The following is a 23,786-nucleotide window of genomic DNA, read 5'->3' as shown; positions in this document are numbered from 1 at the left end:
TCTGTGTCATCATGTTATGTGTACACGGTAAATGTCATCAGGTTATGTGTACACGGTCTGTGTCGTCAGGTTATGTGTACACGGTCTGTGTCATCAGGTTACATGGACACGGTCTGTGTCATCAGGTTATGTCTACACAGTCTGTGTCATCAGGTTATGTGTACACAGTCTGTGTCATCAGGTTATATGTACACGGTCTGTGTCATCATGTTATGTGTACACGGTCTGTGTCGTCATGTTATGTGTACACGGTAAATGTCATCAGGTTATGTGTACGCGGTCTGTGTCGTCGTGTTATGTGTACACGGTCTGTGTCATCAGGTTACATGGACACGGTCTGTGTCATCAGGTTATGTGTACACAGTCTGTGTCATCAGGTTATGTGTACACAGTCTGTGTCATCAGGTTATGTGTACACGGTCTGTGTCATCAGGTTATGTGTACACAGTCTGTGTCATCAGGTTATGTGTACACGGTCTGTGTCATCAGGTAATGTGTACACGGTCTGTGTCGTCATGTTACATGTACACGGTCTGTATCATCAGGTTATGTGTACACGGTCTGTGTCATCAGGTAATGTGTACACGGTCTGTGTCGTCATGTTACATGTACACGGTCTGTATCATCAGGTTATGTGTACACGGACTGTGTCATCAGGTTACATCTACACGGATGTCATCTTGTTACATGTACACGTCTGTGTCATCCATGTTACATCTTGTAGTTTTAAATAAATAGATATCTGGATTTGAAGCTATTGATGAAAAATATCTAATCTCGATTCGTGGACCGATGCTCATGATATTAATCACTGGATTGTCTGGTCCAGACTCGATTATTTACCGACCGCCGTCATGTAGCCGGAATATTGCTGAGTGCGGCGTTAAACAACAAACCAAACCAAACCAAACCCCAAACCCCATCCCAGTCTCCACACACGGACTCTCAAATGGTCGGCCTTCTCTATATAAATCCTGTGCATATCTTTGTCACAGGTGTTAAGTGTGTGACATCTGGTTGCAGATCGCGTTATTTACCTGACACATCTATATGATGATTATTGGCTACTGTTTTTGAATATCAGTACATTCTTTACAATCATCAAGTGAGTCACGTTAAGAGTTTAGAAGAACTAGCTGTACTGAGTTGAAGTTGAATTATTATGATATCAATTAAAACATCTGCATATACTACTCATACAAACAGAGGCAAGTATGTTATACATTAAAGGAATGGGTACACAACGGCGATGGAAACATATATTAAATCATATCACAGATATTCAAGTGTACAACAACCAGTGTAGGATCACAGGGCCCGGCGTTCACTACATTTTCAATACTGAGATTCACTCACATATGATGTTTATAACAACGGGGAATTCCATTGTTGAAAACACCAGATAATCAATTCACTTGTTTGAATAAGCACGCTATTTTCAAAAGAAGAGAAACCTCTGTCCACATTGTAGTCGGGTTTAATGTTTATATTCCGCACACAATGTAGAATCGTCTCTCTTACTTTGTGTATTATCAAGTGCTGCTGTAGGCCCGTAAGATGAGAGGCTGCCATTGGTGCCTCTTGCTGCACAGCCTCGTGTAACGTACCAACCCAGGGTGTTTACTGGTTCCAGCGTAGATCTACTCCCCCTCAGCGGGAATTGTTTGCCCCTGGTAACTCTGTGTGGGCTCTGGTTCGTCAACATGTTTGGTATATTTAGGACCTTTGGATTCATTTGATGATTTCAGACTAACACGCTCAGTTTCAATGCCGTCGCTCTTCAGGTAAAAATGAAAGCCTATATTGAGTTCTGGGATGTCGTAAACAACCGCAACTAGCAGCATCATCATTATAAGTCCAAGGAGGAGGTACCCTGAAACAGGAACACGTGCAGTGTAACATTGACAGTGTGTGTCAACAGAACGAACTCAAAGGGCCACTAATTTTAGTTCGTTATAACCGTAGTTCGTTATAGGCATACATACAGGATATACACAGCAAATGCCCGGGAACAGAAAACAGAACGTTATATCCGCCAGTTCGTTATAAGCGTGTTCGTTATAAACATAGTTTACTGTATATGAGGTGTACCTACCTGTGGTGGCAACTTTGTACAGTGCCCTGTAGTGTTGTTGCCAGTTGTCGCCGGGGATGTAGTCGCCCAGACCGACGGTAGTGAGGGAGATGAAGCAGTAGTAGAAGGCGTCCAGGTAGTTCCAGTCGGGTTCAAGTGCAGTGTAAATACCAGCGGGGATGAGGAAGAAAAACGTGAAGATGAAGGAGAAGACGATGAAGAGGTGGAGGAGCTGGATGTGGAAGACCTTGTAGATGTGCCCCAGCTGCCGGAACAGGAAGTACAGGAACATCTTGGTGGGGAGCATGAGCCGCTCCACCACAGCCGTGAACAGAATCAGTGTCAGGGGAATGCCTATCACAGCGTACACGATACAGAACGCCTTGCCGGCGTCAGAGAGGGGAGTCACTCGACCGTAACCTACAATAGAATACTCATCAGTAACTGTGTATTTGGCAATACAATTGTATTGTAAGAATCCTTCAAAATGTCACTTGTAGAAATTCAACAGAATGGCAATATATATGTTCAGCTGGCATGAACTGCAAGACAGTTGAAATACCAGTAATCTCCTGGAAACAGCAGATATACTCATCATCGGCACACAGTTGAGATACTCAACCAGCAATAATGAGATCAACATCTAAACACAGTTGAGATACTCAACCAGTAATTATAGTGTAATTACCGCATTCGACGTAATAAGCGCACACGGCGATATTTGCTAATATTTTGGCAAAGGGACAATCCCAATTTGCACCCCTTCCGATTGATCAATGTACCCAAGACTGTATAATACGCACTCGCGTGTTATATGCACCCATAAATATATATTCAGGGCAATTAAATTATGGAAAAATACATCTGTCGTATATAAACATTTCAGGCTGTCAGCATAAACCACGAAATGTACGATCTTTCACCAAAATAATATTCTAATGAGAGCCCCAATTTCTAATTTTGAGAGCGCCCTGGGCGTTTATTACGTCGAATACCGTATATCATATTTTTCTCAACTCTGAGGTAATAACAACTAGCAACACGTCGCTTGTCTGAGTAAAGCACAATCCTTTTAGAACATTGTCTCCAAAGCACTTGAGAGGAGTCAAGCCTTCGGCAGAAAAAGGGGGGAGTCTTACCTATGGTCGTGAGCACAGTCCCAGCAAAGAACATTGATTGGCCGAAACTCCAGTTGGGTTCAGACATGGACACATTGCGAGCTGCCGAGACTCCCCTGTTAGCAGCCTCAACGACCTCAACAATGAAGGCCTCTAGAGCTTGCTCTGAAACAACAATACAGACAAGTGCTGAAGAACCTTGACGTCACTGTCGCAGTCAACAAAGGCGGATGATGTTGGTGCGGGGATGGTGCCACCACCACAACCACCTTTTGACATTTTTTGACATTTTTAGTTATCAAGTTACTCGCTGAAGCAGGAGATATTGTTGTTCAAAGGGATAAAGCGACGTATGTGGTGAAACAGTTCAGAGTATGTCAAGTGTTTTCGTTTAGGACGTAAAACGAGTGCTAGGTATATATATATTCAACTACATGGGAAATGGCAATATGTACCTGGCATTCATACTCGATTCTAAGTTAGACGATCTTTTTGGCGTCTGCATCACTGTGATGCGAATATTAATCGCCTTTATTACGACAAGTTCAGCAGGATGTAGACTTGATCATGTCTGTTGTTTGTAGGGAATCTTTTTAATGTTAATTATCTTATTTTGTATGACCTTTGTTCAAAGCTCAATGTATGCAGTAAAACCATACATTTCAATTACGTGTACAACTAAGTTCAATATCGATGACATGCATGAACCAAGTCAGCGAGCCTGACCACCCGATCCCGTAACGACAAGCATAGTCGCCTTTTATGGCAAGCATGGGTTGGTGAAGACCTGTTCTACCCCGGATCTCCACGGGACAGAGAGACAGATGAGAACACCATGATGGACAGTCATTGTCAGAAGCATCTAATATCCCTGATGCTAAAGATGAGGTACAACGTCGCGTTCAGTATGATTGCTAGATATATAGCGACGTGCTCAAAGGTCATATCAGGGTGTTGTGATGAGACAAGTGGTGTTGGAGGTGTGGTAGGCTTGCTTAGGGTGAGGTGAATGGTGTTTAGGGTGAGGTAAGTGGTGTGTATGGGAAGGTAGGTGGTGTTGGGGTGAGTGTGTGTGGGGGGGGGGGGGTGGGGGGGGGGGGGGTGAGGTAAGTGGTGTGTATGGGAAGGTAGGTGGTGCTGGGGGTGAGGTAAGTGGTGTGTATGGGAAGGTAGGTGGTGCTGGGGGTGAGGTAAGTGGTGTGTATGGGAAGGTAGGTGGTGCTGGGGGTGAGGTAAGTGGTGTGTATGGGAAGGTAGGTGGTGCTTGGGGTGAGGTAAGTGGTGTGTATAGGAAGGTAGGTGGTGCTGGGGTTGAGGTAAGTGGTGTGTATGGGAAGGTAGGTGGTGCTGGGGGTGAGGTAAGTGGTGTGTATCGGAAGGTAGGTGGTGCTGGGGTTGAGGTAAGTGGTGTGTATGGGAAGGTAGGTGGTGCTGGGGGTGAGGTAAGTGGTGTGTATGGGAAGGTAGGTGGTGCTGGGGGTGAGGTAAGTGGTGTGTATGGGAAGGTAGGTGGTGCTGGGGGTGAGGTAAGTGGTGTGTATGGGAAGGTAGGTGGTGCTGGGGGTGAGGTAAGTGGTGTGTATGGGAAAGAAGGTGGTGCTGGGGTTGAGGTAAGTGGTGTTTGGATGAGGTAGGTGGTGAGAGGTGTGGGCAGATGGTGTTGAGTGTGTGGAGGTGGTGCTTGGGTGAGGTAGTTGTACTGGTCGTGGGATAGGTGGTTCTGTTAGAAGGAGGTGACGTTCAGTTTTGGGTATGCGGTTTTGGGTGTGGAGTAGGTGATGGGGTGGGGTGGGGGGCTGGCGGGGGGTCGGTGTGTGGTAGGTAATGCGGGGCTAGGGTTAGGTGTGGTGTAGGATGTCAAGCAGGTGGTGTTGGGTGTGTGGTGGTGGTGGGTGGGGGGGGGGGGGGGGGGGGCGGTGTTTGGTGTGTAGTAGGTTATGCTTGGTGAGAGGTAGTTGGTATTGGGTGTCGGGTAAGTGGTGTTGGGTGTGGGTGTGGGGTTTTTTTGGGGGGTGGGGGTTGATGATGCTGGGTTAGGGATAGGTGGTGTTGGGTGTAAAGTAGGTAGTGTTGGGCGTGCCGGTGCTGGGTGTGTAGTAGGTGACGCTGGGTGGGGGATAGGTGGTGTTGGGTGTGATGTATTTGTTGCTGGGGGGGAGGTTGGTTCCGTTCGAGGAAAGAAGGTGATACCGTTATGGATACCGAAAAGGACATAAAACTACATAAACTACAGAAAAATATGTCGAGCTCACATCCTATTTATCATGTTTTTTCTAAAACAATTTTCAACAAATCGCGAAAAAAACACCGTCAGTTGACTCAAGGTCATTCAACTCAGTTGTGACCTTTCAAACCAGAAATCATTTGTCCTTTGTTACATGTACGTCAGCTAATACTAGTTGTCTAACAGAGTAAATTGACAATTAACACAGTTTGTTATAAATGCGTAAACATATGATTTGTTTGTTTGTTGTTTAACGCCGCGCTCAGCAGTATTCCAGCTATATGACGGCGGTCTGTAAATAATTGAATCTCGACCAGACAATCCAGTGATTGATATCATGAGCATCGATGCACGTACTTGTAATACGATGACATGTATCAACCAAGTCATCGAGCCTGGCAACCCGATCCCGTTAGTCGCCTCTTACGACAAGTATGGGTTGCTGAAGACCTATTCTAACCCGAATCTTCAAGGGGCGTATACGAATGGAGACGAGTTGCATTAAAAATGTCTTCCATAGTCTCCACCCTGAACACATCGGTGGCAGAAGTCACACCGGATACAAAAACCGACACTATTATGGCTATTGGACTGTTTCCTTCTCTACCGCATGCATCTTTCGTAAGGATAACATAGTGACTTGCATCTAATGTGGGCGCATCGACCTATGTAAGGAAACAGTTGCACAAATACAGCTGAATTTTCAATAAGCATATGTTGTTCTATACACTACCGACTACAAAGCCAGGCCGATACAACACAGATGTCAGCGAACAGCTACAATAAATCAATTGATTTCATCTGTGCAAGTTAATTCAGGGTCTCCTCTCACTGTGATGCTACAGTCACTAACCGTGAGTAATCATAATATAAATTGTCAATGCAAGAGAATAACCAGCCTTAGATTTTGTGCAGAAACAGATTCCACTTGGTGTAAAGGGGAAAAAAATGTGGAAATTATACGAATGGACCACTGAAAATTAGTGATGAAACCAGCTGTTCGCGAAAAGGGTAAGCATGTCCTAAGCTGAGGGTTAGCCTTCCTTCTTTCGTCTCTGGAAGAAAGCTTATAATAGCTACGGAGTCATATATACTCACCGACGAAAAACGATACATGTTGGTTAATATATAAAGATTTACTCATACTCTAGATATATTAGATTAGTTCGACGAACTAACGAACATACTGGTTTTTCGCGAAAAGGGTTAGCATGTCCTTCCCTACCGGTAGCACCCGCCATTCATACAATTTGCATTAAAAACGTAGGTATTTATTGCCTGACGCAGCACAGCAGTACTCCTGCCATGCGACGTCAGCCTGTAAACAAACCAGACAATCAAGTGATCTATGACACAGAAACTCCAGTGACCCGAGAGTACCGTTACTGATTTTGTTGAAACCAATACAAACGGTACGTTAATTTTGCATTACGTCTGTTGTGTACAAGACCAGAGAGTTTGCTGCTTAGAAGTAAAGGAAAGCGCTAAGAAATTTATTCGTTTTGTTTTAAAGTCTCAGTTGATTTGTTTGTCTTAACGACAGAAGCTGTTTCAGTTTGGACATGGTCCCCAGAGGTTCAAATTTCTTCTAACAACCACCCACATAGTCAGTCCTGCTTGCACCTTGCACCCACATAGTCAGTCCTGCTTGCAACCACCCACATAGTCAGTCCTGCTTGCAACCACCCACATAGTCAGTCGTGCTTGCACCCACCCACATAGTCAGTCGTGCTTGCACCCACCCACATAGTCAGTCGTGCTTGCACCCACCCACATAGTCAGTCCTGCTTGCACCTTGCACCCACATAGTCAGTCGTGCTTGCACCCACCGACATAGTCAGTCCTGCTTGCACCCACCCACATAGTCAGTCCTGCTTGCAACCACCCACATAGTCAGTCCTGCTTGCAACCACCCACATAGTCAGTCCTGCTTGCAACCACCCACACAGTCAGTCCTGCTTGCAACCACCCACATAGTCAGTCCTGCTTGCAACCACCCACATAGTCAGTCCTGCTTGCACCCACCCACATAGTCAGTCCTGCTTGCAACCATCCATATACTCACTCACTCACTGCAACCACCCACATAGTCAGTCCTGCTTGCAACCACCCACATAGTCAGTCCTGCTTGCAACCACCCATATACTCACTCACTCACTGCAACCACCCACATAGTCAGTCCTGCTTGCAACCACCCACATAGTCAGTCCTGCTTGCAACCACCCATATACTCACTCACTCACTGCAACCACCCACATAGTCAGTCCTGCTTGCAACCACCCACATAGTCAGTCCTGCTTGCAACCACCCACATAGTCAGTCCTGCTTGCAACCACCCACATAGTCAGTCCTGCTTGCACCCACCCACATAGTCAGTCCTGCTTGCAACCACCCACATACTCACTCACTCACTGCAACCACCCATATAGTCAGTCCTGCTTGCAACCACCCACATAGTCAGTCCTGCTTGCAACCACCCACATAGTCAGTCCTGCTTGCAACCACCCATATACTCACTCACTCACTGCAATCACCCACATAGTCAGTCCTGCTTGCAACCACCCACATAGTCAGTCCTGCTTGCAACCACCCACATAGTCAGTCCTGCTTGCACCCACCCACATAGTCAGTCCTGCTTGCAACCACCCACATAGTCAGTCCTGCTTGCAACCACCCACATAGTCAGTCCTGCTTGCAACCACCCATATACTCACTCACTCACTGCAACCACCCACATAGTCAGTCCTGCTTGCAACCACCCACATAGTCAGTCCTGCTTGCAACCACCCATATACTCAGTCCTGCTTGCACCCACCCACATAGTCAGTCCTGCTTGCAACCACCCACATAGTCAGTCCTGCTTGCAACCACCCACACAGTCAGTCGTGCTTGCACCCACCCACATAGTCGGTCCTGCTTGCACCCACCCACATAGTCAGTCCTGCTTGCACCTTGCACCCACATAGTCAGTCCTGCTTGCAACCACCCACATAGTCAGTCCTGCTTGCAACCACCCACATAGTCAGTCCTGCTTGCAACCACCCACATAGTCAGTCCTGCTTGCAACCGCCCACATAGTCAGTCCTGCTTGCAACCACCCACATAGTCAGTCCTGCTTGCAACCACCCACATAGTCAGTCCTGCTTGCAACCACCCACATAGTCAGTCCTGCTTGCAACCACCCATATACTCACTCACTCTCTGCAACCACCCACATAGTCAGTCCTGCTTGCAACCACCCACATAGTCAGTCCTGTTTGCAACCACCCACATAGTCAGTCCTGCTTGCAACCACCCACATAGTCAGTCCTGCTTGCAACCACCCATATACTCACTCACTCACTGCAACCACCCACATAGTCAGTCCTGCTTGCAACCACCCACATAGTCAGTCCTGCTTGCAACCACCCATATACTCAGTCCTGCTTGCAACCGCCCACATAGTCAGTCCTGCTTGCAACCACCCACATAGTCAGTCCTGCTTGCAACCACCCATATACTCACTCACTCACTGCAACCACCCACATAGTCAGTCCTGCTTGCAACCACCCACATAGTCAGTCCTGCTTGCAACCACCCATATACTCACTCACTCACTGCAACCACCCACATAGTCAGTCCTGCTTGCAACCACCCACATAGTCAGTCCTGCTTGCAACCACCCACATAGTCAGTCCTGCTTGCAACCGCCCACATAGTCAGTCCTGCTTGCAACCACCCATATAGTCAGTCCTGCTTGCAACCGCCCACATAGTCAGTCCTGCTTGCAACCGCCCACATAGTCAGTCCTGCTTGCAACCACCCACATAGTCAGTCCTGCTTGCAACCACCCACATACTCAGCCCTGCTTGCAACCACCCATATACTCAGTCCTGCTTGCAACCACCCACATAGTCAGTCCTGCTTGCAACCACCCATATAGTCAGTCCTGCTTGCAACCACCCACATAGTCAGTCCTGCTTGCAACCACCCACATACTCACTCACTCACTGCAACCACCCATATAGTCAGTCCTGCTTGCAACCGCCCACATAGTCAGTCCTGCTTGCAACCACCCACATACTCACTCACTCACTGCAACCACCCATATAGTCAGTCCTGCTTGCAACCGCCCACATAGTCAGTCCTGCTTGCAACCACCCATATACTCAGTCCTGCTTGCAACCACCCACATAGTCAGTCCTGCTTGCAACCACCCACATAGTCAGTCCTGCTTGCAACCAACCACATAGTCAGTCCTGCTTGCAACCACCCATATAGTCAGTCCTGCTTGCAACCACCCACATAGTCAGTCCTGCTTGCACCCACCCACATACTCACTCACTCACTGCAACCACCCATATAGTCTGTCCTGCTTGCAACCACCCATATACTCAGTCCTGCTTGCACCCACCCACATAGTCAGTCCTGCTTGCAACCACCCACATAGTCAGTCCTGCTTGCAACCACCCACACAGTCAGTCGTGCTTGCACCCACCCACATAGTCGGTCCTGCTTGCAACCACCCACATAGTCAGTCCTGCTTGCACCTTGCACCCACATAGTCAGTCCTGCTTGCAACCACCCACATAGTCAGTCCTGCTTGCAACCACCCACATAGTCAGTCCTGCTTGCAACCACCCACATAGTCAGTCCTGCTTGCAACCGCCCACATAGTCAGTCCTGCTTGCAACCACCCACATAGTCAGTCCTGCTTGCAACCACCCACATAGTCAGTCCTGCTTGCAACCACCCACATAGTCAGTCCTGCTTGCAACCACCCATATACTCACTCACTCTCTGCAACCACCCACATAGTCAGTCCTGCTTGCAACCACCCACATAGTCAGTCCTGTTTGCAACCACCCACATAGTCAGTCCTGCTTGCAACCACCCACATAGTCAGTCCTGCTTGCAACCACCCATATACTCACTCACTCACTGCAACCACCCACATAGTCAGTCCTGCTTGCAACCACCCACATAGTCAGTCCTGCTTGCAACCACCCATATACTCAGTCCTGCTTGCAACCGCCCACATAGTCAGTCCTGCTTGCAACCACCCACATAGTCAGTCCTGCTTGCAACCACCCATATACTCACTCACTCACTGCAACCACCCACATAGTCAGTCCTGCTTGCAACCACCCACATAGTCAGTCCTGCTTGCAACCACCCATATACTCACTCACTCACTGCAACCACCCACATAGTCAGTCCTGCTTGCAACCACCCACATAGTCAGTCCTGCTTGCAACCACCCACATAGTCAGTCCTGCTTGCACCCACCCACATACTCACTCACTCACTGCAACCACCCATATAGTCTGTCCTGCTTGCAACCACCCATATACTCAGTCCTGCTTGCACCCACCCACATAGTCAGTCCTGCTTGCAACCACCCACATAGTCAGTCCTGCTTGCAACCACCCACACAGTCAGTCGTGCTTGCACCCACCCACATAGTCAGTCCTGCTTGCACCCACCCACATAGTCAGTCCTGCTTGCACCTTGCACCCACATAGTCAGTCCTGCTTGCAACCACCCACATAGTCAGTCCTGCTTGCAACCACCCACATAGTCAGTCCTGCTTGCAACCACCCACATAGTCAGTCCTGCTTGCAACCGCCCACATAGTCAGTCCTGCTTGCAACCACCCACATAGTCAGTCCTGCTTGCAACCACCCACATAGTCAGTCCTGCTTGCAACCACCCACATAGTCAGTCCTGCTTGCAACCACCCATATACTCACTCACTCTCTGCAACCACCCACATAGTCAGTCCTGCTTGCAACCACCCACATAGTCAGTCCTGTTTGCAACCACCCACATAGTCAGTCCTGCTTGCAACCACCCACATAGTCAGTCCTGCTTGCAACCACCCATATACTCACTCACTCACTGCAACCACCCACATAGTCAGTCCTGCTTGCAACCACCCACATAGTCAGTCCTGCTTGCAACCACCCATATACTCAGTCCTGCTTGCAACCGCCCACATAGTCAGTCCTGCTTGCAACCACCCACATAGTCAGTCCTGCTTGCAACCACCCATATACTCACTCACTCACTGCAACCACCCACATAGTCAGTCCTGCTTGCAACCACCCACATAGTCAGTCCTGCTTGCAACCACCCATATACTCACTCACTCACTGCAACCACCCACATAGTCAGTCCTGCTTGCAACCACCCACATAGTCAGTCCTGCTTGCAACCACCCACATAGTCAGTCCTGCTTGCAACCGCCCACATAGTCAGTCCTGCTTGCAACCACCCATATAGTCAGTCCTGCTTGCAACCGCCCACATAGTCAGTCCTGCTTGCAACCGCCCACATAGTCAGTCCTGCTTGCAACCACCCACATAGTCAGTCCTGCTTGCAACCACCCACATACTCAGCCCTGCTTGCAACCACCCATATACTCAGTCCTGCTTGCAACCACCCACATAGTCAGTCCTGCTTGCAACCACCCATATAGTCAGTCCTGCTTGCAACCACCCACATAGTCAGTCCTGCTTGCAACCACCCACATACTCACTCACTCACTGCAACCACCCATATAGTCAGTCCTGCTTGCAACCGCCCACATAGTCAGTCCTGCTTGCAACCACCCACATACTCACTCACTCACTGCAACCACCCATATAGTCAGTCCTGCTTGCAACCGCCCACATAGTCAGTCCTGCTTGCAACCACCCATATACTCAGTCCTGCTTGCAACCACCCACATAGTCAGTCCTGCTTGCAACCACCCACATAGTCAGTCCTGCTTGCAACCAACCACATAGTCAGTCCTGCTTGCAACCACCCATATACTCAGTCCTGCTTGCAACCACCCACATAGTCAGTCCTGCTTGCAACCACCCATATAGTCAGTCCTGCTTGCAACCACCCACATAGTCAGTCCTGCTTGCACCCACCCACATACTCACTCACTCACTGCAACCACCCATATAGTCTGTCCTGCTTGCAACCACCCATATACTCAGTCCTGCTTGCAACCACCCATATACTCAGTCCTGCTTGCAACCACCCACATAGACAGACATTTGATTTTATGGGGCGGGATGGTCTCGAGGGCTTGGGAGTCCTTTTCAAAGTTTTTTTCCACAAAAAGAAGAAATTCTGGGTTTTCTTAACAGATGTGTGTTCTGTCTCACACGGGACATAATGGTGTTCTTAACAGATGTGTATCCTGTTTCACACGGGACATAATGGGTGTTCTTAACAGATGTGTATCCTGTCTCACACGGGACATAATGGGTGTTCTTAACAGATGTGTATTCTGTCTCACACGGGACATAATGGGTGTTCTTAACAGATGTGTATTCTCTCTCAGACGGGCCAAAATGGGTGTTCTTAACAGATGTGTATTCTGTCTCACACGAGACATAATGGGTGTTCTTAACAGATGTGTATTCTGTCTCACACGGGACATAATGGTGTTCTTAACAGATGTGAATCCTGTCTCACATGGGACAAAATGGGTGTTCTTAACAGATGTGTATTCTGTCTCACACGGGACATAATGGGTGTTCTTAACAGATGTGTATCCTGTCTCACACGGGACATAATGGGTGTTCTTAACAGATGTGTGTTCTGTCTCACACGGGACATAATGGTGTTCTTAACAGATGTGTGTTCTGTCTCACACGGGACAAAATGGTGTTCTTAACAGATGTGTGTTCTGTCTCACACGGGACATAATGGTGTTCTTAACAGATGTGTGTTCTGTCTCACACGGGACATAATGGTGTTCTTAACAGATGTGTATCCTGTCTCACACGGGACATAATGGTGTTCTTAACAGATGTGTATCCTGTCTCACACGGGACATAATGGTGTTCTTAACAGATGTGTATTCTGTCTCACACGGGACATAATGGTGTGTTCTTAACAGATGTGTATCCTGTCTCACACGGGACAAAATGGATATTCTTCTCAGTGGGAACATATATATAGATATATATCACATGATGAGCATATGTCATATTGGATAACACGACCGTATTGATATTCAAAACAAATTATGAATTGGGAATATTATGAATGTCTACAAGCATCTCATGAAAGTATAATGTCATTATTTTGTAATGTGATGTAAACTTACACATGCGTTATGCAGTATGCTGGTACCAGTCGCCATGGTAATTATCACAATGGCAGTTTTCAATATACGGAAAGAGTGTTCGTCATGAAATATTAGAATATTTTTTGCATCACTGACTGTACGTAATGTTCATTATATTGCAAATGAAATTACATTCATTCAATCAAACAACTTGAATTCCGAAGCAAAAACCTATTTTGATTAATTCAGGAAATAAACACCCATATATACAGTGAGCTTTCAACCCTGTCTCCATCTGATATAGGTTTCAGTGTTCTGCTGGGTATTCCACACATGTCGGTCATGTTACAGTACTGTTACGGTTTTGTTACCATCTACAGTACAGTACAGTACAATATTCCCATCTGCCTTACAGTCTATGAATGTTGCAGCAATATTCCCAACTGCCTCTCAGTCTATGAATGTTGCAGCAATATTCCCATCTGCCTTATAGTCTATGAACCTTTTAGCAATATTCCCATCTGCCTTACAGTCTATGAATGTTGCAGCAATATTCCCAACTGCCTTACAGTCTATGAATGTTGCAGCAATATTCCCATCTGCCTTATAGTCTATGAACGTTGCAGCAATATTCCCATCTGCCTTATAGTCTATGAACGTTGCAGCAATATTCCCATCTGCCTTATAGTCTATGAACGTTTTAGCAATATCCCCATCTGCCTTATAGGCTATGAACGTTACAGCAATATTCCCATCTGCCTTACAGTCTATGAATGTTGCAGCAATATTCCCATCTGCCTTATAGTCTATGAACGTTTTAGCAATATTCCCATCTGCCTTATAGTCTATGAATGTTGCAGCAATATTCCCATCTGCCTTACAGTCTATGAATGTTGCAGCAATATTCCCATCTGCCTTACAGTCTATGAATGTTGCAGCAATATTCCCATCTGCCTTACAGTCTATGAATGTTGCAGCAATATTCCCATCTGCCTTACAGTCTATGAATGTTGCAGCAATATTCCCATCTGCCTTACAGTCTATGAATGTTGCAGCAATATTCCAATCTGCCTTATAGTCTATGAATGTTGCACCAATATTCCCATCTGCCTTATAGTCTATGAACGTTGCAGCAATATTCCCATCTGCCTTATAGGCTATGAATGTTGCAGCAATATTCCCAACTGCCTTACAGTCTATGAATGTTGCAGCAATATTCCCATCTGCCTTACAGTCTATGAATGTTGCAGCAATATTCCCATCTGCCTTATAGGCTATGAATGTTGCAGCAATATTCCCAACTGCCTTACAGTCTATGAATGTTGCAGCAATATTCCCATCTGCCTTATAGTCTATGAACGTTGCAGCAATATTCCCATCTGCCTTATAGTCTATGAACGTTGCAGCAATATTCCCATCTGCCTTATAGTCTATGAACGTTTTAGCAATATTCCCATCTGCCTTATAGGCTATGAACGTTACAGCAATATTCCCATCTGCCTTACAGTCTATGAATGTTGCAGCAATATTCCCATCTGCCTTATAGTCTATGAACGTTTTAGCAATATTCCCATCTGCCTTATAGTCTATGAATGTTGCAGCAATATTCCCATCTGCCTTACAGTCTATGAATGTTGCAGCAATATTCCCATCTGCCTTACAGTCTATGAATGTTGCAGCAATATTCCCATCTGCCTTACAGTCTATGAATGTTGCAGCAATATTCCCATCTGCCTTACAGTCTATGAATGTTGCAGCAATATTCCCATCTGCCTTACAGTCTATGAATGTTGCAGCAATATTCCAATCTGCCTTATAGTCTATGAATGTTGCACCAATATTCCCATCTGCCTTATAGTCTATGAACGTTGCAGCAATATTCCCATCTGCCTTATAGGCTATGAATGTTGCAGCAATATTCCCAACTGCCTTACAGTCTATGAATGTTGCAGCAATATTCCCATCTGCCTTACAGTCTATGAATGTTGCAGCAATATTCCCATCTGCCTTATAGTCTATGAATGTTGCACCAATATTCCCATCTGCCTTATAGCCTATGAATGTAGCACCAATATTCCCATCTGCCTTATAGTCTATGAATGTTGCACCAATATTCCCATCTGCTATTTTGTTCATGTATGTTACAGCAATATTCACATATTCTTTTTAGTTCATAACATGGTATCAATGTACCTGCTCTACGGTTCATCTATAGTGTATCAGTGTACGTATCTGCCATATAGTTCATGTGTGCTGCGGCAATGTACCTATCTGCTATATAGCACTTCACTTCCACAGTGTTTAAGAGACGTCATCTTTGAATACTATAGTTGAGAGAACTTAAACTCCAGCTCAAAGATGATCCTACATGATCTGTATTTCATGTCTATGTATTGTATTCCCCTCACCCCTATTGGATAAGTACTATCCAAGGGACACCATCGAGTCAGTGAAATACATTTCCTCATTCGCAATCGCATAAACCTTGTTGTACATTAGCCTTGACGTGAATGTCCTCCTATATCCTCCCGCTCCTTTGATGGCGGGGTGTAAAGATGCGTTAATAACGCACTGCTGATATGTGTGGATTGTAAGTGTTAATTATATGTCTCCTGGTATTGTTTATGAATCTGTGTTGGTTCCGACCGACCAGACCTGCACATCTGTCTCCTGTACTTCCCTAGCTGTGCACAAGGCTAATACACTACACTAGGTCAAACAAGTTCCGTAGCGTCATCATATAAGCATCAACATGTTTTCTACTCGTACACCGAAATATGATCCGTGGTTGTCTGCATGGATGGGATCACCTCTATGTATGGATTAACTGCGCTTTGTGAAGCATGGTTGATTCAGATTTAACTTAAATAAAGGATCTAGTGATGAGTAAAATTGATTAATTCATCCGCAGTCATTAAAACGGTATAACGCGTTAGAGAAAGAGATTGATATTACCATTGAGGAACAGTTATTCATTATTTCGCTGGTTATATTTCACGGCAAAGGATTCAAATATAACTTCATCATTTCAGATACATTCATGTCACGTTTTAAGTCGATGCAACAGTAAAGATTATCTACAGGCGGTAAATGATTCGGATAACTCACATCCTTATCCTGACTAAATACTCAACAAAGGCATTATCTCAGTTGGAAAGGAGAGCACATTATCACAGTTGTGTGACAAAACCAAAATCACGCTTTGGCGTTTTTAGTTAGCTTTTGTCATTAATACTGATAATCGTAAACAAACCCCAAAGCAGTTTCTCCCGAAAGCTCCTCGTTGCAACTAACCAATGCGTTATCTGCTGTTGCTTCGACCTGACAATTGACCACGAAGCTACAGGATTAGTTACAGTTTATATTCACAACACCTTGCGCGACATATGGTGAACCGCCTCTCCAGAATTGTCAGTTATGTACATATGTTGTTTAAATCCCATGAAGATACTTACCAGATAAACAGGAATTTTCCTTAAGAAACTTTTTCCTCTCAAATTTCAGGTTTTTGACTAAGTCATCTTCCAGCGGACGCTCTAGCACTTGGAAGATTGCGGCCCCAAAGCAGATGTAAAGTACGAGAAACAGACAGAGTGAAACAAACTTGATAGTCGGTATGGCACAGCGGCGCTGCAAGCTGTCATCCATGTTGGAGTGCATACCATATGAAATGTCACCAGATATAATCACCAACAACTACATCATTTCGGAGAGTCTACTCAGCAGAAGGGGCGTCAGGTAGTAATCGATGCTAGGTTATTTATTATAACACCTGTTTCTCCATTAACAAGAGATTGTCATGTGACACATATTGAGGCGAGGGTGTGAGCTATTGCAGTTTACCTGCCATTGTCGATGTTAATGGAACATGAATGCAACATTTTAGCTGAGGCATACTGTTGTAATTACTCAGTGCCGAGTGCATCTATTATCTGACACAGACCACGTAAATAACAGAGAGAGAAAGGAATTCCAAAATCAGTTCATTTTCGCGTTTACCGTCGTTTAGCAACTGTTCCATTGGAGACTTATCATGCCTTCTCACGTTCAGGTTTACTAGCTAAATGAAAGCTATGCTATGCAATAACAATGTCCCACACACTCGTGTCATGTTATACAATAACACTGTCTCACACACTCGTGTCATGTTATACAATAACACTGTCTCACACACTTGTGTCATGATATACAATAACACTGTCTCACACACTCGTGTCATGTTATACAATAACAATGTCCCACACACTCGTGTCATGCTATACAAAAACACTGTCTCACACACTCGTGTCATGTTATACAATAACACTGTCTCACACACTCGTGTCACGTTATACAATAACACTGTCTCACACAATCGTGTCATGTTATACAATAACACTGTCTCACACACTCGTGTCATGCTATACTATAACACTGTCTCACACACTCGTGTCATGCTATACAATAACACTGTCTCACACACTCGTGTCATGCTATACAATAACACTGTCTCATACACTCGTGTCATGCTATACAATAACACTGTCTCACACACTCGTGTCATACTACACAATAACACTATCTCACACAGTCGTGTCATGTTATACAATAACACTGTCTCACACACTCGTATATGCTACACAATAACACTGTCTCACACACTCGTGTCATGCTATACAATAACACTGTCTCACACACTCGTATATGCTACACAATAACACTGTCTCACACACTCGTGTATGCTACACAAAAACACTGTCTCACACACTCGTATATGCTACACAATAACACTGTCTCACACACTCGTGTCATGCTATACAATAACACTGTCTCACACACTCGTATATGCTACACAATAACACTGTCTCACACACTCGTGTATGCTACACAAAAACACTGTCTCATACACTCGTGCCATGCTATACAATAACACTGTCTCACACACTCGTATATGCTACACAATAACACTGTCTCACACACTCGTATATGCTACACAATAACACTGTCTCATACACTCGTATATGCTACACAATAACACTGTCTCACACACTCGTATATGCTACACAATAACACTGTCTCACACACTCGTGCCATGCTACGCAATGGTACTGTCCCACAAACTCGAGGGAAACTGCACCACGCAGTTAAGTTGTGCTTCACAGTCGTATTGACAGGGGCCAGATGACTCCGTTTCTGGGATATTTAGTGCACATATTGACAGATGATAGATGCCAGACCTGCTGGAATATATAGTGCACATATTGACAGGGGATATTTAGCTGGGCAGAAGGCTGATTTAATCCACATATTGACCAGAGATAGATGCCTCGGTTGCTGGGAGATCTAGTGCATATAGTGGCAGGGGCTAGATATCTGACCTGCTGGGTGATCAAGTTCACATATTGACAAGGGCTAGATGCCAGACTTGCTGGGAGATCTAGTGCATATAGTGACATGGGCTAGATATCCGGCCTGCTGGGTGATCAAGTTCACATATTGACAAGGGCTAGATGCCAGACTTGCTCGGAGATCTAGTGCATATAGGGACAGGGGCAAGATATCTAGCCTGCTGGGTGATCAAGTTCACATATTGACAAGGGCTAGATGCCAGACTTGCTGGGAGATCTAGTGCATATAGTGACATGGGCTAGATATCCGGCCTGCTGGGTGATCAAGTTCACATATTGACAAGGGCTAGATGCCAGACTTGCTCGGAGATCTAGTGCATATAGGGACAGGGGCAAGATATCTAGCCTGCTGGGGGATCAAGTGCACATATTGACAAAGGCTAGATGCCAGACTTGCTGGGAGATCTAGTGCATATAGTGACATGGGCTAGATATCCGGCCTGCTGGGTGATCAAGTTCACATATTGACAAGGGCTAGATGCCAGACTTGCTCGGAGATCTAGTGCATATTGTGACAAGGGCTAGATATCCGGCCTGCTGGGTGATCAAGTTCACATATTGACAAGGGCTCTCACAGACAAGACATAGAGGTCCATGCAGCCTGGAGGCCATACTCACATTCAGGACAGACAGGTCCATGCAGCCACGAGGCCACTCTCACAGAAAAGACAGACAGGTCAATGCAGCCACGAGGCCACTCTCACAGACAAGACTGACAGGTCCATGCATCTATGAGGCCACTCATATACCAAAGAGATACAGGTCCACGAAGCTATGAGGCCACTCTCACAGACAAGACAGACAGGTCCATGCAGCCACAAGGCCATTCTCACAGACAAGACAGACAGGTCCATGCAGCTATGAGGCCGCTCTCACAGACAAGACAGACAGGTCAATGCAGCCACGAGGCCGCTCTCACAGACAAGACAGACAGGTCCATGCAGCAATGAGGCCGCTCTCACAGACAAGACAGACAGGTCAATGCAGCCACAAGGCCACTCTCACAGACAAGACAGACAGGTCCATGCAGCTATGAGGCCGCTCTCACAGACAAGACAGACAGGTCAATGCAGCCACGAGGCCACTCTCACAGACAAGACAGACAGGTCCACGAAGCTATGAGGCCACTCTCACAGACACGACAGACAGGTCCATGCAGCCACAAGGCCATTCTCACAGACAATACCGACAGGTCCATGCAGCTATGGGGCCACCCTTACAGACAAGACAGAGAGTTCCATGCAGCTTTGAGGACACTCTCACAGGCAAGACAGAGAGTTCCATGCAGCTTTGAGGACACTCTCACGGGCAAGACAGACAGGTCCATGCAGCCACGATGCCACTCTCACAGCAAGACAGACAGGTCCATGCACCTACGAGGCGACTCACATACACAAGACAAACATCGATTAGTCGTTCCTTTTCCCTTGTCTCTGTCTTAGCATAGACGTATCTTGATGGCTTCCCTTAGATCTGTTGCCATCCCCAAATTCTTCAGTCAAATTACAGTCTCTCAGCGAAACCATACAGCACCAACAAGTTATGATGCTCAGCTTCACCTTTCACGGCCAAGTAGTTAAGCTAAGAAGTGCGTCAAACGGTTAAAGCGTTCGCTTGTCACGCCAAAGACCCGGGTTCGATTCCCGACATGGGTACAATGTGTGAAGCCCATGTCTGGTGTCCCCAGCCGTGATATTGCTGGAATATTGCTAAAAGCGGCGTAAAAACCATACTAACTCACTCACTAACATTTTATGAACGCATCTACAAGAAGATGAACAGATGTACACATGCTGGTACCATTAACATATATCGGAAATAACGGATATGTGCGAGCGTACATGTTCCCTCATTGTCTGGTATCATACATGTATATGTAACACCCAATGTGTGCAACTGTCATTGCGTGTATTGGGCAGGCCCTGTGCCCAGCTTGCCCAGCTTGCCCAATGCATGCAATGGACAGTGACGTGTATGAGTTTTAAACTCTTATTCACAGAAGTCAAAATGACAAAGTTATTTTATAAGGATCTATTCACCGAGCCTTAAAATCACATATTTGTTTGGATGTTATTTATTACAGTTTATTCACTTAATAACAGTGTTTACTTTATTTAAAACAAAACATGTAAAACAATAACAATTTCAATTGCGTGCTTTGGGCAGAACAATTACCTGCCTATTGCGTGAAATGGGCAAGCTGGTTGCCCATATTGTGAACTATTTGGATAATTACTTTTCATTCACAGCTAGTGCCCATTGCATGCAATACGCAGATAATTGTTTGCACATTGCCGTTCATTGGGCAAGCTGTATTGCCCATTGCACCCATTGGGCAAACGGCCTGTCCAATGCACGCAATGTGCAGTTGCACAGATTAGGTGTAACATATACATATGAACAATATGATTCGTGTTGTATATGTATCTGATATCAGATGGTATCGTATATAACATCACAGTGTAGGAGTCAAATGTATCGTGCATTTCCTGAAAATACTTTCATTGTCAGTATGTGGCTAATATTAATAATAACAATTTGCGCGGTTCAAACATGACTGTGGCAAGGATACCCTGGAGAATTCAAAAGGAACACAGGCCGGGGTGGAACACTGGCCGGGGTGGAACACTGGCCGGGGTGGAACACTGGCCGGGGTGGAACACAGGCCGGGGTGGAACACAACACCATTGGCCACGCCCGTCCCTTCCTCGCGCCACAGTTACCCTTGGCATTAACTAAATCGATTGTTCCCATGCAATCACACAAATCTCTTTGACATGAGAATAAATCGTCTTTTTTATGATAACGCCATTGTGAACTTTAGACGCGTTTCTATTGAATCATTACCAATTGGTACAACAATTGGTAAATACCCCGGGGACACAGAGAATGGATGACTGCTACAGAAAACTGTTAATCCCGGGATATCACAGCTACAGCTGATGTCGGTAATTCGGTAATTACCTAACCATAAAGTATATACTTCAATGAGTCGGGGACAATTAGCCGACACCTTCCACAGTTTGCTTTCTGCGCCAGAAGCTGGTGAATGTACTTTCCGTCTGTTATTTTACCATTGATTATGAAATGACCGAATAATGACTCCCTAATCGCTACGAATATAGTGCTGACATTTCTCCAACATGTAAAGGAGAGCCAGCTAATTTGATAGACTAGGAAACAGTGTTTCGCCATAGTAAGTGTTGCCACGGCCTTACAGAAGCCCACAAATGTCCAATAAACAAGATAATGCAAACAGAAGCTGACACAAGTCATGCAGAGACAGGCACCGTCAGACTGAATCACCAATCACCAGTCTGCTAGACCTGGTCGAGGACTGCTGCTGGCCGTTCTCATTGACCTTCCACCAGCCCACCATATGGTAGCATCATGTGCCGCTGTTTTCAACCTGAACCTCTTTTTGAGGTGTCTGTGTGGTGTGAGAATGATTTAATAACATGGAATCTGAAATGAGAGAGTGTTACCTGACAGGCAGTGTTGGTAGGACGCACGGAATGTGTTTCTGACAGTCTGGAGATGCTTGACCAGGCTTGATTCTCGAGGGCCTTCTATTGCTGCGAATATCGCTGCTCCGATGATAAGGAACAGAACATAAAATACGCACAAGCCAATCAGTCGCACGTTACTACGCCTCAGTTCGGTGAGCATGTTGCTTACAGTATGTCGGGTCCGTTCCCTCTCAGCACCGACGTGCACAACACGAGCAGACGACGCTAGCGGGACCAGTGTAATGTCCCTGCAAGGAAACTGGGTGCTGTATTGATCGCGAAAGACAAGCCTTGACGCAGCTACGTCCAGTGATCAGGGATTCCTTCAAGGTCAAGCTTTGGGAAATCCCACTCATGGCGTCATACAATATCTGTCAGCTTACTATTGAGTTGCGCCATGTGGACTAGTGTTTGTGATGGTATCGTCTGGGGAGGGTGATGGTGGCAGTAGGGATTGGGCGAAGACACCGGCAGTATAGTGTTGGTCTGGTGACACTGGCAGTATAGTGTTGGTCTGGTGACACTGGCAGTATAGTGTTGGTCAGGTGACACTGGCAGTATAGTGTTGGTCTGGTGACACTGGCAGTATAGTGTTGGTCTGGTGACACTGGCAGTATAGTGTTGGTCTGGTGACACTGGCAGTATAGTGTTGGTCTGGTGACACTGGCAGTATAGTGTTGGTCTGGTGACACTGACAGTATAGTGTTAGTCAGGTGACACTGGCAGTATAGTGTTGGTCTGGTGACACTGGCAGTATAGTGTTGGTCTGGTGACACTGGCAGTATAGTGTTGGTCTGGTGACACTGGCAGTATAGTGTTGGTCTGGTGACACTGGCAGTATAGTGTTGGTCTGGTGACACTGGCAGTATAGTGTTGGTCTGGTGACAATGGCAGTATAGTGTTGGTCTGGTGACACTGGCAGTATAGTGTTGGTCTAGTGACACTGGCAGTATAGTGTTGGTCTAGTGACACTGGCAGTATAGTGTTGGTCTGGTGACACTGGCAGTATAGTGTTGGTCTGGTGACACTGGCAGTATAGTGTTGGTCTAGTGACACTGGCAGTATAGTGTTGGTCTGGTGACAATGGCAGTATAGTGTTGGTCTGGTGACACTGGCAGTATAGTGTTGGTCTGGTGACACTGGCAGTATAGTGTTGGTCTGGTGACAATGGCAGTATAGTGTTGGTCTGGTGACACTGGCAGTATAGTGTTGGTCTGGTGACACTGGCAGTATAGTGTTGGTCTGGTGACACTGGCAGTATAGTGTTGGTCTGGTGACACTGGCAGTATAGTGTTGGTCTGGTGACACTGGCAGTATAGTGTTGGTCTAGTGACACTGGCAGTATAGTGTTGGTCCAGTGATACTGGCAGTATAGTGTTGGTTTAGTGACACTGGCAGTATAGTGTTGGTCTAGTGACACT

The 23,786-nt window shown here is 46.0% G+C and overlaps 1 protein-coding gene across 2 annotated transcripts; it reads right to left on the bottom strand.

Moving 5' to 3' along the window:
- Nucleotides 1–62: 62 nt before the first annotated feature.
- LOC139442447 (potassium channel subfamily K member 1-like) lies at nucleotides 63–22,597 on the bottom strand. Of its 2 annotated transcripts, none has more exons than XM_071223258.1 (4): nucleotides 22,342–22,597; nucleotides 3,214–3,357; nucleotides 2,096–2,494; nucleotides 63–1,873 (listed from the first exon to the last, which is right to left on the bottom strand). In XM_071223258.1, exons 1-4 carry the CDS (start codon nucleotides 22,523–22,525, stop codon nucleotides 1,641–1,643), a joined length of 960 nt encoding a protein of 319 aa, XP_071079359.1. In that variant the 5' UTR covers nucleotides 22,526–22,597; the 3' UTR covers nucleotides 63–1,640. The 2 variants fall into 2 exon arrangements, with proteins under 2 accessions (XP_071079359.1, XP_071079358.1); XM_071223257.1 differs by lacking the exon at nucleotides 22,342–22,597 and adding an exon at nucleotides 16,925–17,117.
- Nucleotides 22,598–23,786: the final 1,189 nt, after the last annotated feature.

This window comes from Haliotis cracherodii, unplaced genomic scaffold, assembly GCF_022045235.1.
Source record: "Haliotis cracherodii isolate W230 unplaced genomic scaffold, xgHalCrac1.p SCAF_5, whole genome shotgun sequence".
NCBI lineage: Eukaryota > Metazoa > Mollusca > Gastropoda > Lepetellida > Haliotidae > Haliotis > Haliotis cracherodii.
Note: the sequence above shows the minus strand (reverse complement) of the source record. Positions and strands in the feature narration are given on the sequence as shown.

Bases quoted from the DNA above. Each gene is read 5' to 3' on its own strand.
- LOC139442447 (XM_071223257.1), bottom strand. From the start codon at position 17,117: ATGGATGACAGCTTGCAGCGCCGCTGTGCCATACCGACTATCAAGTTT. The intron at 2,495-3,213 runs GTAAGACTCCCC...ATTCTATTGTAG, and splicing joins GACTGTGCTCACGACCATAG to GTTACGGTCGAGTGACTCCC. The intron at 1,874-2,095 runs GTAGGTACACCT...TTCCTGTTTCAG, and splicing joins GTACAAAGTTGCCACCACAG to GGTACCTCCTCCTTGGACTT.